We start from the raw sequence: 15,055 nt of genomic DNA, 5'->3' as shown, positions 1-15,055 counted from the left end.
ATATGCAATTCCAGACATTTAAAGTAGCTAAAATTAATTACATGCTTCTGGGAGTTCTACTATATTCAACCCAGCAGCTCTACATCTCATAAGCAAGCAGAGAAACAGCTGCAGCAAACAGGAGAAAATGATAAAATATAGATTAATCATTCTCATATATGTCAAAGTTTAAATGATTTTAAGATGCAACAAGAATTTGATTAAATGCATTGGATTTATTTAAAATACAAATAAATGTGACTACATTTTAAACAACTGTTTTGGTGTTTAAACACCTAAGAAATATTTAAAAATAAAAATTTAAAAAGCAAAATGTGTATTAATTGGTTCAAGACTGAATGGAATATTGATGTACTGCACAGGCTAAGAGACCAAACTATATAATTAAAAAGTTCTTGTTCCACCATTGTCATAGACTTGTTAGACGACAGTCTTATATTAGCACTTCTCTTTTGCTAAAGGTCACCACCTGTATTAGGATAATACATTATATGTATTATTATATTATTAAATATTGTATTAATATTTACTATATATAAAATGTATTATATATTTTATGCATGTAAATTAATATTTATTGTTATCAATATATCAGGGTTATAAAACCCAATCCACTTTGTATAATTCACAGTACGGTATTATATAAAGGCTGATATAATCATTATCTATCATATGATACTGTCATAAAGCATAGAACATGTCTAAGACCACAACAACCAAGAACAAATTATTTTCTGGTTTGAACGTATTATCAATATTTTTTTATCCACAAGATTAGGGCTTTTCAACCAGAGGTACGGGTACCACCTGTGGTACATTGGCACCTAGCAGGTGGTACACAACCATCTTAGAAAAGTGGTAGCGGGGGAGGGGAATGGGCTGAACCAGTGGCAGCATCGCACAAGCCTGAGCAAGAGATGGCTGGAGCTGCAGGGCTGTCAGGGCTCAGCGGAAGCGCCAGGATCAGTGCCGCTTTCCAGCTGATCGGCACTTCTTTGGGGCTGTCAGGGCTCAGTGGAAGCACCAGGATCAGCACCAGGCTCCAGCTGGAGCTCGGGGCTGATCCTGGTGCTTCTGCTGAACCCTGAAGAAGCACCAATCAGCTGGAAAGCAGCATTGATCCTGGCACTTCTGCTGAGCCCAGAAGAAGCGTCGATCAGCTGGAATGTTGCAGCATCTGCAGGGTCTTGTGATTTACATTCAGATGCTTGGCAACTGATTCATATTTATGACAGTCATAGTGTCCCAGGGTCATGTGAAGTGACCAAAACCTGCTGCAACAACCCAGCAGATTGGGGAATAAAAACCAAACACCCCCCCACCCCACCTCCGCTGCCAATCCTCAACAGAAATGCTCACAACAATGAAAACCTTGGACAGGAGGAAGAGCGCCACGGGGTGGGCAGGCAGGTGTCTTGCTTGGCTGTGGCTTGGGGGGCACTTTTTTCAGTGTCATTTAACTTCGAACAGTCACTAATCGAACTGTTGTAAGTCGAGGACTACCTGTACTTTATCACTTTTTTTCCTTTTGGGGGGGGGTCATCAAGTTTTTGACACCTTGGTAGGTGACTGGTGGTACTTGGATATTGCCATATCCTAAAAGTGGTACAATGGGTGAAAAGGTTGAAAAGCCCTGCACAAGACCCAGTGTTGGACAAGGTTGGAAAGACCCAGGTCCAATTCTATTTTCAATCATTAGGTAATCTGGGGTGAGTCACTCTCTTAGGCCAAACTATGTAGCACAGTTGTAGTGGGAAATTGGAAAAGGGAGTAATGCTGCCTTGAGCTCCTGGAAAGATGGATATAATTCTAAACAATAAAATTAAAGGAAATGTCTTGATTTTTATAGCAAAACATATTCTGTTTTTGTTACACATTTTACTGTATTTATTAGATATACAAATTGTCCCATTATCAAAGAAGAAAGTTTGGGAATGTTTGTTTTTATTGTATCCAATAATTTAGAATAGCAATTAGCAGTTGAGGCTTTATGTATAATTTTGAAAAAGTACATGTAAAGTTATTTACCAAGAAATACCATATACTGCTGACAAGCATGAAAAAATATTTTAAAATTTTTTTTTGAATGGCATTCAACTTTTTAGTGATGGAGTGTAAATTATAACAGATACTTTGTATTATAGTGTACTCTTCTGTTCACAGTCTTTTGTAAGAAACTGTAACAGTGGCCTTAATATTCCAGTATGTATGTAACAAAACTAAGTACTTTAGTTGCATTTCCGTTGCATTCACTGAAAAATGATTTTTAGTTTATTCATTCAATATATAGACCAAACTCTATATTTAAGCTAGTTTAGATCTTAAAACAGCCACAGAATGGAAACAAATACAATTCATGTATTTGAAATTGGTTTTATCTTCATTTCCTAATAACTAAATATGAAAATGATATCTATTATAGTTTTCAGTGTCAAATAATATTTATTTAAGCTACAATTTTAAATTGTAGTACAATATATTATCACATATTTCCAGATTTTTAAGACATGGTGCGTATAAGAAAAAAAATTAGCTGATATTCAAAGTTGTTTATATTTCTTGCATGGTATTAAAAGTCAAGAAATAGATTTGCTGTTTGAAAAGTTCCAAATGTATTTCTATGAATTGTTACTGCATGACTAGAGCTAAAGCCTCCACTAGTGCCATGCTCACCATTCTCTCATTTGTTTAACCAGCCAGTGCTTAACCTCTACCTCTCTCTCCAAAATCCCTTTTCACAGTTTCACAGCATCATGTAAAAATAGAAACTGTTATCTCCATGATTACAACTTGCAACAAGAATTCCGTTGGATTTATTTGAAAATGCAATATATCTTTGCATACACAACTAGGCATTCAACAACTCTTTTCATATGACAATGCATAAGAAACATTTTGAAAAGCGAAATGCATGCTTCACACAATATTGGTTTAAAATGACACACGGGTATAGATGAATACATCCATTATATATATTGCTGCTATAAATTTTCATCACATTCTCTGGAAACTGACCTTCTTAACATTTCCCCATGTCCAAATTAAAGCTGCCGTGGAGTTAGACTCGGTCATTTCAACAACCACCTCTCAGAGACAAATAACGTGCAGTCCACATTAGTTTTGTGATCACAATAGCAATGGCTCAACGTGCAGTCCACATTAGTTTTGTGATCACAACAGCAATGGCTCCAAACCTATGCACAATCTATTCCACACATATATCCCTCAGTCTCTGGGCTCCTTCCATCAGCCTCAGTGCAAAAGGCAAACGACTGTTGCAACTTTTGCAGAAGCAAGGCTGTCTGACACAAAGGCTATCCGAAACGCAATCCCGTTAGCCACCGAGGACGACGACGACGCCTTTCGGGGCACAAAGGACGATTCTGACACACACCCCGAGGCCTGCTTGAACAGCTCCCCATCTCTAGCTCAGGCAAAGGCCCCCGTCGAGGCCACATCCGCCAGACAGGACGCCAATTTCGCCAAACTCGCTCCTTTTTTCCGAAAACTGAGGCGAGGACAGGGGCACCTGCCCTCGCTGTTGCCCTCCCCCCTCCCTCGGACGCTACCCCAGCCCGGAGCCCATCTCCTCACAGCCCACTTTCCCCCCCCGTCCACCCCTTCCCAGCATCCGCCACAGGTTTCCCCCTCGAGGGTCCTCTAAAGTGCTACCGCCGAACGGAATCGAAACGAGACCAAAAGTGCGTCGGGCGGAAGGCGGCCGCCTCAGCCATGCTTTTAGGAAGGAAAAAAAAAAAAGGCGTGACTTTTTTTGGGGGGGCGGCCGTGCTCGCGCCTATCTCCTTCACGCGGGGCTTCGGGCGTTGCAACGGCTCCTCTCCCAACGCCGGGGCTTCTTCGGCAGCCCCTCGCTTTTGGTCTCTCTCTCTCTCTCCCGAGGCCGCCTCTCTTCTCGGGGCTTCGTCGCCCGCCCGCCCGCAGCCGCCCCGCTGCCAGTTGCACCTCCGACGGAATCACCTCAGCCCGCTCGCCCGCCTCCCTCTCCTTTGCAGCCCCCCCAACCGTACCCTTGATGACGTTGCTATAGATGGTGGCGCGGAATTCCTCCCGGGCTGGCCGGTCCCAGTCCTGCCCGTGAATGATGCGCATCTGCTTGAGGAAGGTACTCTTGCCGCTTTCGCCCGCGCCCAGCAAAAGGATCTTGACGAGCCGCTTGACATAGGTTTTCTCGCGATAGAGGCACTTATCGATCTCTTTAGACCGCCGCTGCTGTTCGGCCTCGGTGCTGTTCAGCATGCAGCCGGGGAAGCAGCCCGACAGCGAGGACCGCGACGGCAGGAAATCCGCCATCTTAGCGAGCACTGCCAGCCAGGGAGCGGCCGCAGCGGCCCTGCACCGCTCTGCGCCTGCGTGGAACCTGGGTAGCTCGCTCAGGCCGCGCCCCCTCCGATTGCCCCTATGACAGGAGACGCCGCTCAGAGAGCGTCGCGTCCAGAATGCCCAATCAAAGACTCATCCTGCTTACACGTGGTACCTGCTTCTTGTCTTCTAAGTTGGCTGGCCCCGCCCCTGGGTCTAGCACGTGATCTTATCATCTGCTCTGTGTATTCGGAATTTCCCCTTCTTCGGATTTGTCACGTGACGGTTTTTTGGGGACTGATTTATTAAAAAAAAATGGCTCGAACTTTTTGTTGGGGTGCATCGGATGTTTTGCCCTGTCGAGCTGTTGCCTCATTATGATCCTCGACTGATCTCGCGTTTATATTTGCCCCTGTTAGGATGCATATCCAGAATTTATGACATATTAGCTAACAAGGTGTACCTTTCTCCCCACTTCAGTATAAAGTAACATTCCAAAACATTTGAACAACCATCATCCTAATCAGGTGCAGCAATGTCAACCAACAGGCATCAAATGGCCTGGTAAGTTAGGAATTCTGCAGTCTTTGTGCCATAATCAAGAAAGTATTCATTCATAAACGTGATCTCTTCTCATTCATGCTATTCACTTTCTTCTGGGTTGCTCCTATCAACATCCTAAAATCTGTCTTCCAATAGTCCTAAAATCTGCCTGTTGCTTCAGGTGATGGGTGGGGTGGAGAGGGGGCAAGGCCTGAATGGTGACTGCTGGTTCCCTTGGTACTTAGTTCGGTTGCCTGCCCAGCCACCCACAACATCTGTGTCTCAGAGGTTCCTCTGAAAATAATAATAAAAAAGTCAAGTTGTTAGCCAAGACAATGTGATCAAAGCTCAACAGTTGCACATGAAAATCAGGCAGAGCTTCATTTGCAATTTTGTGGCTGCCACCCATATATATATATATATTTATTGTATCTTGTGGATTCCCTAGCTAAAGCTTTTGTAGCTTGTGAGTGGGAGGAGTAGCACTCAGCAGTACAACACACAAAACGGGAAAGCAAGCAATCCAAATTTAGGGCAAATGGGTAGGCCAAATTAAATAGTGTATGGCAGTGTCGACAACAGGTTGGAGGGTAGCAGTGTATTCTTTTGGGCTGCTCTTAACACGTTGAGGAAAGATGAGTGTATACTGTATACAAATCATTCTGGTTGTATTCATGCAAGCTTGATTAGAAACTTAGATTAGTAAATGCACACATTGGCCCATTCTATCTTTTAATTGGAATTCTCGCATAGATCATCAATGACCAGACTAAACCCCTCCAGATTATATTGGGCTTCAACTCCCAGGATTCTAATCCTAAATGAGGGTATTTTCTGGTGCTATGGTATAGCCCAGTGGTGGCAAACCTATGGCACGGGTGCCAGAGGCGGCACTCAGAGCCCTCTCTGTGGGCACACGTGCCGTCGCTCCAGTCCTAGGCCTTCAGCTGGGTTTTATAAAACCTTTTCGCTTTAGGCTTCTGCTGCCATGTGCAAAAAAAAAAAAAAAGGTTCAATCAGTCAATTTCAACTTCTCACGGAAAAAAAAGATCTTGCAAAGTTGGAATTGATTGATTGAACTTTTTAGTCCCACCCAGTCTGCCATTACCACCACAGCCACGCCCACCCAATGGGCCACACCCACCCAGCACTCGACGATGCATAAGTGGGTTTTGGGTTGCAGTTTGGGCACTCAGTCTCTAAAAGGTTCGCCATCACTGGTATAGCCCCTTCAGAATGTTTTCAAACAGCAGTCAGGAGTTTCAAACACTTATATGAACACTGAGAAGAAAACATCATTTATATAAATTGTGTACTTTGCCTTTTATTGAATACTTAGAATAGCATCTGAAACTCTGCTCAAAGTAATTATTTGTCTATGCAATTTTACACAGAGAAAGTCTTCTTTCTTGAAACTAGTTTCAAAACAGTAGACTCCATGTAAAATAGGAAATAGATTTTTAAGAAACAGAAGATACAAATGTGGGAATAGAACTCCCGAGCAGGTGTTTGAAACCTGGTTAGTCTTGACTGCCAATGGTTTCAGAGGCAATTAAGAGCAAAAAAAAAATAAATAAATAAAAAATGACAGGTTCCCTTCCTTCTACTGTCTCTGCTCTTTCAGTCAGCCTATTGCAAAGTAACATCATTTTTTCTTAAAAAATCCAAATGGTCCAATGATACATTATGCCTGGAGTACTCTGTTTAAATACTATGTTGTGTCCAAATAAATAATCTAGACTATAAATTAATACGATGGCCTGATTCATATAACATTCTAAGACAATGGCTAAATTCCCCAGGATATTAAACTACAAAGTATCCAAAATGATTTTACTGTTACCTAAGTTGTTTTGTGAATTCAGCTGTTTATTATAACATATTGTTTTATACCTTAATTTTCTTCATCAATTAAATGGAATATATCCTAAGAGGGGAGGATTAGGGTGGCCAGAACTGTACCTCTTTGCTGTCATTTTGAGGTTGTCCAGATTGATAACTTAATTCCCAGGTTTGGGAGAGGGGACATGGAATAGGAAAAGTCAGAAGAGAATTATATGTAGGAAGTACAAAGAACAATAATTATCTATAAAGAGTATCATCAAACCACATATAAGAATCAGTGGTATCCATAGAACAATTGAGGAAAAATGGCAACTCCTCACAATATTCTGTCACTGATCTAAATGCCAGTTCAGGAGCAAAAGCATTACAAACATCAATTTCTTTCATGAAACAGCTGTATCAGAACTTAAAACATTTTACACATATGGATTATGCATGTTAATAAACTTGTCTATGCAAAAATATGTAATATTCAGCAACTCAACTTTTTTTGAGTTTCTAGTTTTTTCCAATCTGAGTGTGTTCTTCTGTATGGCTTCCTTTGATAAATACAAAGTATAAATACAAATACAAATACAAATGTCTGGAAAGCTGGACTTCTTCCTAAGGAATAAAAAATAATGCATACACCAATCATCATTATTTATTATTTATTAATTTTATTTGCTGCCCATCTCACCACAAGGTGACTCTGAGCAGCTTACAAGGTTAAAAGCAATAAAACTGTGTGTGTGTAATAATATTTATTAAATTTATTCATCATCATCATCTATATCATCTATACGAGCCCTTGGGAATACAATGGCATAGAAATGTTAATAAATAAATAATTCCATATATCTCTATATAATTTATTTAAAAATATTTCTCTTTGTTGGATTTACATATGCTAGACACAGAGCAGCTGTTCAGTGGTTTTAGTTTTGTGTTCCCTATAACCAGTCAATAAGCCACAAGTTAGTGGTGGTGTTATAACAATATTTGCAAGAATCTTACTTATTTCATCATTTCCAGTTACATATGTTTATTCCAATATCTGATCAGCTAGTATAGCATGTTGATTAAAGTATCAGATTGATGGGGATAAAATTGGAGAAGACTGCTTTGAGCTTTCTAAAGAAAAGTAGGAAATATTTTTTTAAAAAGGAACAAATCTTTAATTTGGTCTCATATTCTGTATTATTTCCACAAGTGTGAGTAAATCAAACCACAAATAAAACGGATTGTAACTAGTCGCGTTATATTTAAATGTGGAAAAAAATGTGTCTGTGAACCTATTCAACCAAGTAGCACGGAGATTTCCTCCCGTAATTTTATCTTGTGCCGATGTGCATTTGGCTAACACTGTCTAACCCTAGCATTGTTTAATTTAGAACAATGCAAATTCTCTTTGCTACCAGCTCAGTCCTGTAAAAAGATGAAAGGGCTCCCCCTACTGCTGGCAGGTAGTAAGCACAACCTCGCTCATGCAAATAAAACCAGAGTGCCTCGTGTTGATTGGCTACAGCAAGACTGTGCCTGGTTCCACGGCGCTTTTATTCTGTAGCCTCCCGGGTTTCAGCACTGTAATGCAGTTCGCCTGAAATCCCTAAGCCTATCACCACCTTTTTCTCTGCAATTGGTGAAAGCTCATATATTGCTTTTTTTTTTTTTTTTTAAATTCTTTTGCTTAATAAAGTAGATCACGATGACCATCACGCAGATAGATCAAGGACAGCGGTACAGGCCGAGAATGGCATTCTTGAAAAAGGTAAAAAAGCCAGCCTTGTTTTCAAGGTTTATTTTATATTTAGGACCTACACCACCTTATAATTGGAAGAACAGGAAACCTCGGGCACAGCTCTAAAACCTCCGATTGGCATGCTGTATCACCAAGGTTTGGCTGTGAGAGAGAAGGGGATTTTGTCTCCGAGTAGGTGTGTGATTTGTTACAGTCTTCAGAAATCTTGTCATTAGTTCAGTCTTTCATAGCGATTTATTTACCTCTGTTTATTTTATTTTCTTTGCGTGGACCTTTGCTGCGGTGTGATGTCTTTGTATTCTCTGGCATTTGAAAAGGAGAGCAACCTGTTACAGAACCACCTTTGTAGCTATGCCAGAAGCTGCTTAAAATAACATTGACAAGTATGGGTGCCTATCAGCTCTTGAACGCTGTGTTATTCTCTTGTTAATTATAATCCCTGTTATTTTGCATGTCCATGCTGCCTTTATTTCTGTTCGGAACTTCGGAGTTTGAAAACAGTTTAATTCTTCATCCACCTCTGGCTATAAATAATTTAAAACATAAAAGTCACAACCCTTGAAGTTTACAGCATTACACTTATTAATCACTATAGGTTAACCTGGACCTCCTTCTGTGAGGGAGAGGGGCGATTCAAAAATGTGATAAATAAAATTAAAAATATTCCCCTTTCCTTTGGTTCCCTATGAAACTGCTAAAAGAACTCCTTCCCTTATACCAATCTACTCATGCTCACAATCACATTTTTATTTCCAATACAGCTGGCAGTGTCATGAGGTAGGAACTTCTCTATAGCAACAGTCCTATTATAGAATGTCAAGAAGAAGTACATCATGTTGAATCTAGGCCAGGTTTACCTGGCTTTCATTCCTGGTTAGTGGCTAGTGGGTTCAGAGCTGTTTTTCTCAACACAATTTTCTACATTTTACGGAATATTATTCGTGCTTCTGTCTACATTTTATTTTTGTCCTTTATTCATGGTACCTTGATTTTCTTTTTTGAATGAACTGATATTGATTTTGAATGATTTGAATTATGATGTGAAACCCAACCAAGTTTACGCCATACTTTTTTAAAAAAAGACCATCAATTCTTTTTTTTAAAAAAGACCACCAATTTTGTCATCCAAAATTGGTGGGTTTTTTTTTTCTAATGGAGTAAACTTGGTTAGGTTGCTTAACAGGGCACTTTGTTGATATCTCTGCAGTGCCTATGAAATCATTTTTATAGGAGTACTATTGGTCTGTAAGACTAAACAGATTAGCACCAATTTATTTAAGGAATTTTCTTTTTCATAAAAACCCTTCATATTTTGCAGAGGATTCATTGCCTATCATACCACAGTTTGTATTTCTTTGCCTATAGTGCAGAAAAGAGCATTTTTACCATGACATCTACCACCAGTATGTATAATTCTCTTACTTCTGAGACTCGGCTAGTTTGGCTGGAATGTTTCAGCCAGTGATTTGTTGATTGGCAAGTATTCTTTTGCCTAGTAGATTTGCCTAATATATATATAATAGATGAAACAATAATAGTATGATATTGTTGTGAACTACTTTGGGATTTTCTATGGAAAGGAAAAGTGGTATATAAATTTAAAAGAAAGTTATTGACAGAGATCTGTTCCCTGCCTATTCATAGCTGCTTTGATGAAGAGGCTGAATATTCCTTTTATTACCTGCGGTTTGCCCAGCTTTTAAGGGTAATAGACTATAAAGTTTATCACTTTCCAACAACATGTTGATGCATAACTAGTTATGAATTTATTATCTCCTTTTCCCAAATCATCTATAGAAAACAATAATGGTAGAATGTAGAAAAAGGTTACGTAGACAAGACATGAAGCTCACTTTTCTCCTATGAATGTTTCCCTTCTCTTGTCTGAGGTTTATTGTGCTAAATTTGAATTTACAGAGACACAAACAACCACCCATTTTTAGGGCTATTAGATCTAGGCTGTAAAAGTCCAATCAGCCACTAGTGGGCAACAAAGAGTTAGGTTTTCTTGTAGCTCCTCACTGTGCTGTAATGATTCTTGGGTTTCTTGTTGATAACCCTATTATTTCAGGTGTATGTACTATATAGTCTAGACCAGGGCTTTTCAACCAGTGGTACGGGTACCACCTGTGGTACATTGGCACCTGGCAGGTGGTAAGCGACTATCCTAGAAAAGTGGTAGCGGGGGAGGGGAATGAGCTGAACCGGTGGCAGTACCGCACAAGCCTGAGCAAGAGATGGCTGGAACTGCAGAGCTGTCAGGGCTCAGCGGAAGCGCCAGGATCAGTGCCGCTTTCCAGCTGATCGGTGCTTCTTCGGGGCTGTCAGGGCTCAGTGGTAGCGCCAGGATCAGCTCCAGGCTCCGGCTGGAGCTCGGCGCTGATCCTGGTGCTTCTGCTGAGCCCTGAAGAAGCACCAATAAGCTGGAGCTCAGTGTTGATCCTGGCACTTCTGCTGAGCCCAGAAGAAGTGCCGATCAGCTGGAATGTTGCAGTATCTCCAGGGTCTTGTGATTTACATTCAGATGCTTGGCAACTGATTCATATTTATGATGGTCACAGTGTCCCAGGGTCATGTGAAGTGACCAAAACCTGCTGCAACCACCCAGCAGACGGGGGGAATAAAAACCAAACACCCCCACCCCACCCCCGCTGCCAATCCTCAACAGAAATGCTCACAACATTGAAAACCTCGGACAGGAGGAAGAGCGCCGCCGGGCGGGCAGGTGTCTTGCTCGGCTGTGGCTTGGGGGCACTTTTTTCAGTGCCATTGTAACTTCAAACAGTCACTAAGCGAACTGTTGTAAGTCGAGGACTACCTGTACTTTATCACTTTTTTCCTTTTTTTTTTTTGGTCATCAAGTTTTTGACACCTTGCTAGGCGACTGGTGGTACTCAGATGTTGCCATATCCTAAAAGTGGTACAATGGGTGAAAAGGTTGAAAAGCCCTGGTCTAGACTCTAGCACATTCATATCGAAACACTTTTTGCTGAGCAGTAGTTAAGAAAAGTTGGTAAAAATATAGGTTTAAAAAAAACTGAGAGGAAATCTAATTTTCTTCTAATATTTGTTCCACATTGCAAATATATATATTTACACACGCAAAGTGACAATATCTTTCCTTTTTCCCAGATGCTGTCATGATTGTTATGGGTATGAAAGAATGACTGTGGGAGACAGGAAGTGGACACGTAGCCTAGGGCAGAGGTCCCCAACCTTTTGGGTACCAGGGACGGATCCGTGGAGAAAGGTTTTCCACAGACCGAATGGGGCGTGGTTTTGTGTGCTGCCTGCATCCCACAGATGGGGCTTTGCTTGTTTGTGTGGACCGGTTGCTGGCATGCCGCTACCCAGTACTGGTCCACAGACCAGGGATTGGGGATCCCTGGCCTAGGGAACAGTTTGATAAGAGGTAGTTTATTCTGCAGGTGAGGGGAAAGTGGGGGAAGCATTTCAGAAGGGACCTTCTCTAGCTTTTCACAGACTAAAAACAGAGAAGGAGAAAAATTGCAAAATTCCGCAAATGTAACCTTACAATAAAGTAGGATTAATTCATCTGGGGTGTTCTTCTTGTCTGGACTATTTCACAAGGTTGACATAATAACTTTAAAGATTCAATTTCACCGTGTTCTTTCTGCTTGGGTAATTTGAAGGGAGGAAAATAACATGTGATCCTCAAATTATGACCACAATTGAGCCCAGCTTTTCTGTTGCTAAGCGAGATAGTTGTGAGTTTTGCCCCATTTTGCAACCTTTCTTGTCACAGTTGTTAAGTGAATCACTGCGGTTATTAAGTGAATCTGGCTTCCCCACTGACTTTGCTTGTCAGAAGGTCACAAAAGATGGTTACATGACCCCGGGACACTGCAACCGTCATAAATATGAACCAACTTCCAGGCACCTGAATTTTGATCACATGACCAAGGGGATGCTGCAACAGTTGTAAGTGTGGAAAATGGTTATAAGTCACTTTTTTCAGTGCCGTTGTAATTTTGAACAGTCACTAAACAAATGGATGTAAGTCAAGGACGACCTGTATCATTTTGTGAACTACAGGCCACGGTTTTATAGAAAGGTACATTTTGAGAGAAGAGAAAAACAATTTTGCCACAGAGGGTTTTTGTGTGTGTGTGATCTGATACAAAAGGGAGGCCCCCTGACAGAGGGCAGCTGATCATAATTATATTTTGCTGGGAGACTGTGAAATAAGGATCAGCCTGCAAAGTATTTATCATATCTGAGAATTTGCAATATTTTAGATTGTTTTGGTTGTGCATACCATCTTGCCAGGCCTGACATGGGAAGTTTAACTCTATAACTCTTTCATAGGAAACTTATTGAGTCTGTCTTGATTTATACATGACACTGACTCATAAGCCAAGTGTCAGGCACAAGCCACCAGATCCATATGCGACGGGTTCGAGGCAGTGGTGGGATTCAGCCAGTTCGCACTAGTTCGGCAGAACCGGTAGCTAATTTTTTGTTGCCCAGGCCCAGAACAGACTTCTGGAAGCGGCATCCACACAGAGAACTGGTTGTTCACATCTTTGAATCCCACCACTGGTTCAGGGTGACTATTGTGTTCTATCTATGTACAAGAATCTCTCCAGACTACTTGCCTTCTCTTGGGAACAAACAGATAAGATTCCATGGAACATTTTTTTGGGGGGGGATGGGCAGGTCAGGCCTCTCGAGACTGCACAAGGATTCAAGGCTAGCTTCTTGCTTGAACCCTCCTCCTTCCCTGGCTGGGAGCTTCCCAATACCAAGCCACGAAGATGGTTAGAACTATAATGACTGAGTACATGTGCTCCGCTAAGTGGAAAGCATGCAGACTTTGGCCTTTAGTGTAATGCATCATCATCCCAGTCTATAATTCGTAAATCTACTGTTTTTATTCCAGAAGTATAATCCCTTTTATAAAAGAGGATTGGGGATTGCTATCCTTTTTTAAAGTTAATTAGGTAGTTATGATAGCTCATTTCAGATGCAATATTGTACAGAGTTGGATGATAAATATTCTTGGGGAAATCTAATTTACTTCTCAGGAAATGTTGCAGAAAATGTTTTATAAGCTTTGAGCACTAGAATATCCACTTACCACTTGGGTAACAGCAAAAAGTAAACTACATGAAACCTATCTTCAATAAATATGGAAGAAAAGACACTAAGGAGGTATCCATAATATAAACTATTTGTGGAATTCAGATTTATTGGAATGGGATTAAACTAAGATTTTTAGACTGAAAAATGAAAAATCTTGTGGTTTTTTGGTGTCTTTTTCTATTATAGGTAGTCCTCGACTTAACAAGCAGAATGTAAAATGGTGCAAAACTCACTTAACAACTGTCTTGCTTAGCAACAGAAATTTTGGGTTCAATTTTGGTTGTATGTCGAGCGCTACCTGTACAAGGAAGGAAAACGTGTGATCCCAAATGTTGCTGAATTACAACTCCTACTATCTAAAATACTGATTATAATGGCATAGCCAGGGATTATATAGTTCAGCAGCTGCTAAAAGATGAGAGGTTCTCATTCCTTAGTCTATATTAACTCCGTGCATTTATGATAAACAACCACAGTTGGTATAACTTAAGATCGGATTCTTGTTTATTTCTATATCTATTAATTAAATTGAACAGCTAGCATAGTGTGGTGGATAGAGATCTGGTTAAAGATTTGGTCTAGGAGCAGGGAGACCCAGGTTTTAATCCTCCCTTAGGGCTGGAAGCCTACGAGATGACCTTCTGTCAATCACTCCCTCTCAGCTCTAATCGGTGTGAGGCTCCTGTAATAAGCTTGCTGATTGACAAAATCTCTCATTGCATCATGTACTAACAGTGTTAATAACAATAGGAATTAGGCAAGTGCAGTGTAGAAACAAGCAGATCCTACAAACCAGTGGGACATAACCTAAGATCAGTAGCTATTCATTCAATTGGTATTATGCCAATTTAAAAGAATTTAAAGTTTTCTGAATATAGAAATGCCTGGCTATAATGTATAGACATCTCATTTCTCTTCAGGTTTCTGGCACAATGAATGTAAGTACAGTAAAGTTTTTTTTAAAGGAACTGGATTTATTGTCTTTAAGCATGAGAAAATTAAAACTGTTCACAATACGTGTGAGTTTAATTCAGAAAAATAAAAATAACCTTTGAAAGAAGGAATACGATGCTTGATATTGCAGTTTTGTACATAATCTATTAAACAGATCCAAAACCACTGTCCAACTATTTTGAGTCAGTGTTAATTACTAATTACTAGATCTGCTTCAAAATTAAAAGCGGATTCTTTACCAGTCAGCCAAAACTTTTTAGTGGCTTTCAGAGGCCACTAATTATCTGGTGTAGATATGGAAGCATTACATATCCATGTATTTATGGTAAGCAATCACTATCAGCATAATGTTACCATTAACATCTTATTAAGCGTCTTGTCTGAAATATAGATTTACTGGTGCGCTCAGCTAGTTTTGGCTATAATCTTCATAACCCCTTGCTTAACTGGACTTTAATTTGGACTCATTCACTGAGCAAGTGTTGGATTTGATGACTTTAGTGCAGTGGTTCTCAACCTTTTTAATGCGGCGACCCCCAACCGGTT

General features: G+C 40.4%; 2 protein-coding genes across 2 annotated transcripts in view; one reads left to right on the top strand and one right to left on the bottom strand.

The window, feature by feature from the left end:
- GNA13 (G protein subunit alpha 13) overlaps nucleotides 1-4,368 on the bottom strand; it is a 31,642-nt gene extending 27,274 nt beyond the window's left edge. Inside the window, exon 1 of the mRNA XM_015810366.2 lies at nucleotides 4,029-4,368. Coding sequence (XP_015665852.1) covers nucleotides 4,029-4,311 — 283 coding nt within the window. The 5' untranslated portion in view covers nucleotides 4,312-4,368. The remainder of the gene's footprint in view (nucleotides 1-4,028) is intronic.
- Nucleotides 4,369-8,380: 4,012 nt separating this feature from the next.
- The window catches only part of RGS9 (regulator of G protein signaling 9), a 49,578-nt gene continuing 42,903 nt past the window's right edge, over nucleotides 8,381-15,055 (top strand). Inside the window, exon 1 of the mRNA XM_015810365.1 lies at nucleotides 8,381-8,458. Within this exon, the coding sequence (XP_015665851.1) occupies nucleotides 8,396-8,458 (63 nt within the window). The 5' untranslated portion in view covers nucleotides 8,381-8,395. The remainder of the gene's footprint in view (nucleotides 8,459-15,055) is intronic.

The sequence above is a fragment of the Protobothrops mucrosquamatus genome, unplaced genomic scaffold (genome assembly GCF_001527695.2).
Source record: "Protobothrops mucrosquamatus isolate PMUCROS unplaced genomic scaffold, P.Mucros_1.0 scaffold9, whole genome shotgun sequence".
NCBI classification, from domain to species: domain Eukaryota; kingdom Metazoa; phylum Chordata; class Lepidosauria; order Squamata; family Viperidae; genus Protobothrops; species Protobothrops mucrosquamatus.
The sequence above is the reverse complement of the archived record's forward strand: the minus strand, read 5'-3'. Positions and strand labels throughout refer to the sequence as shown.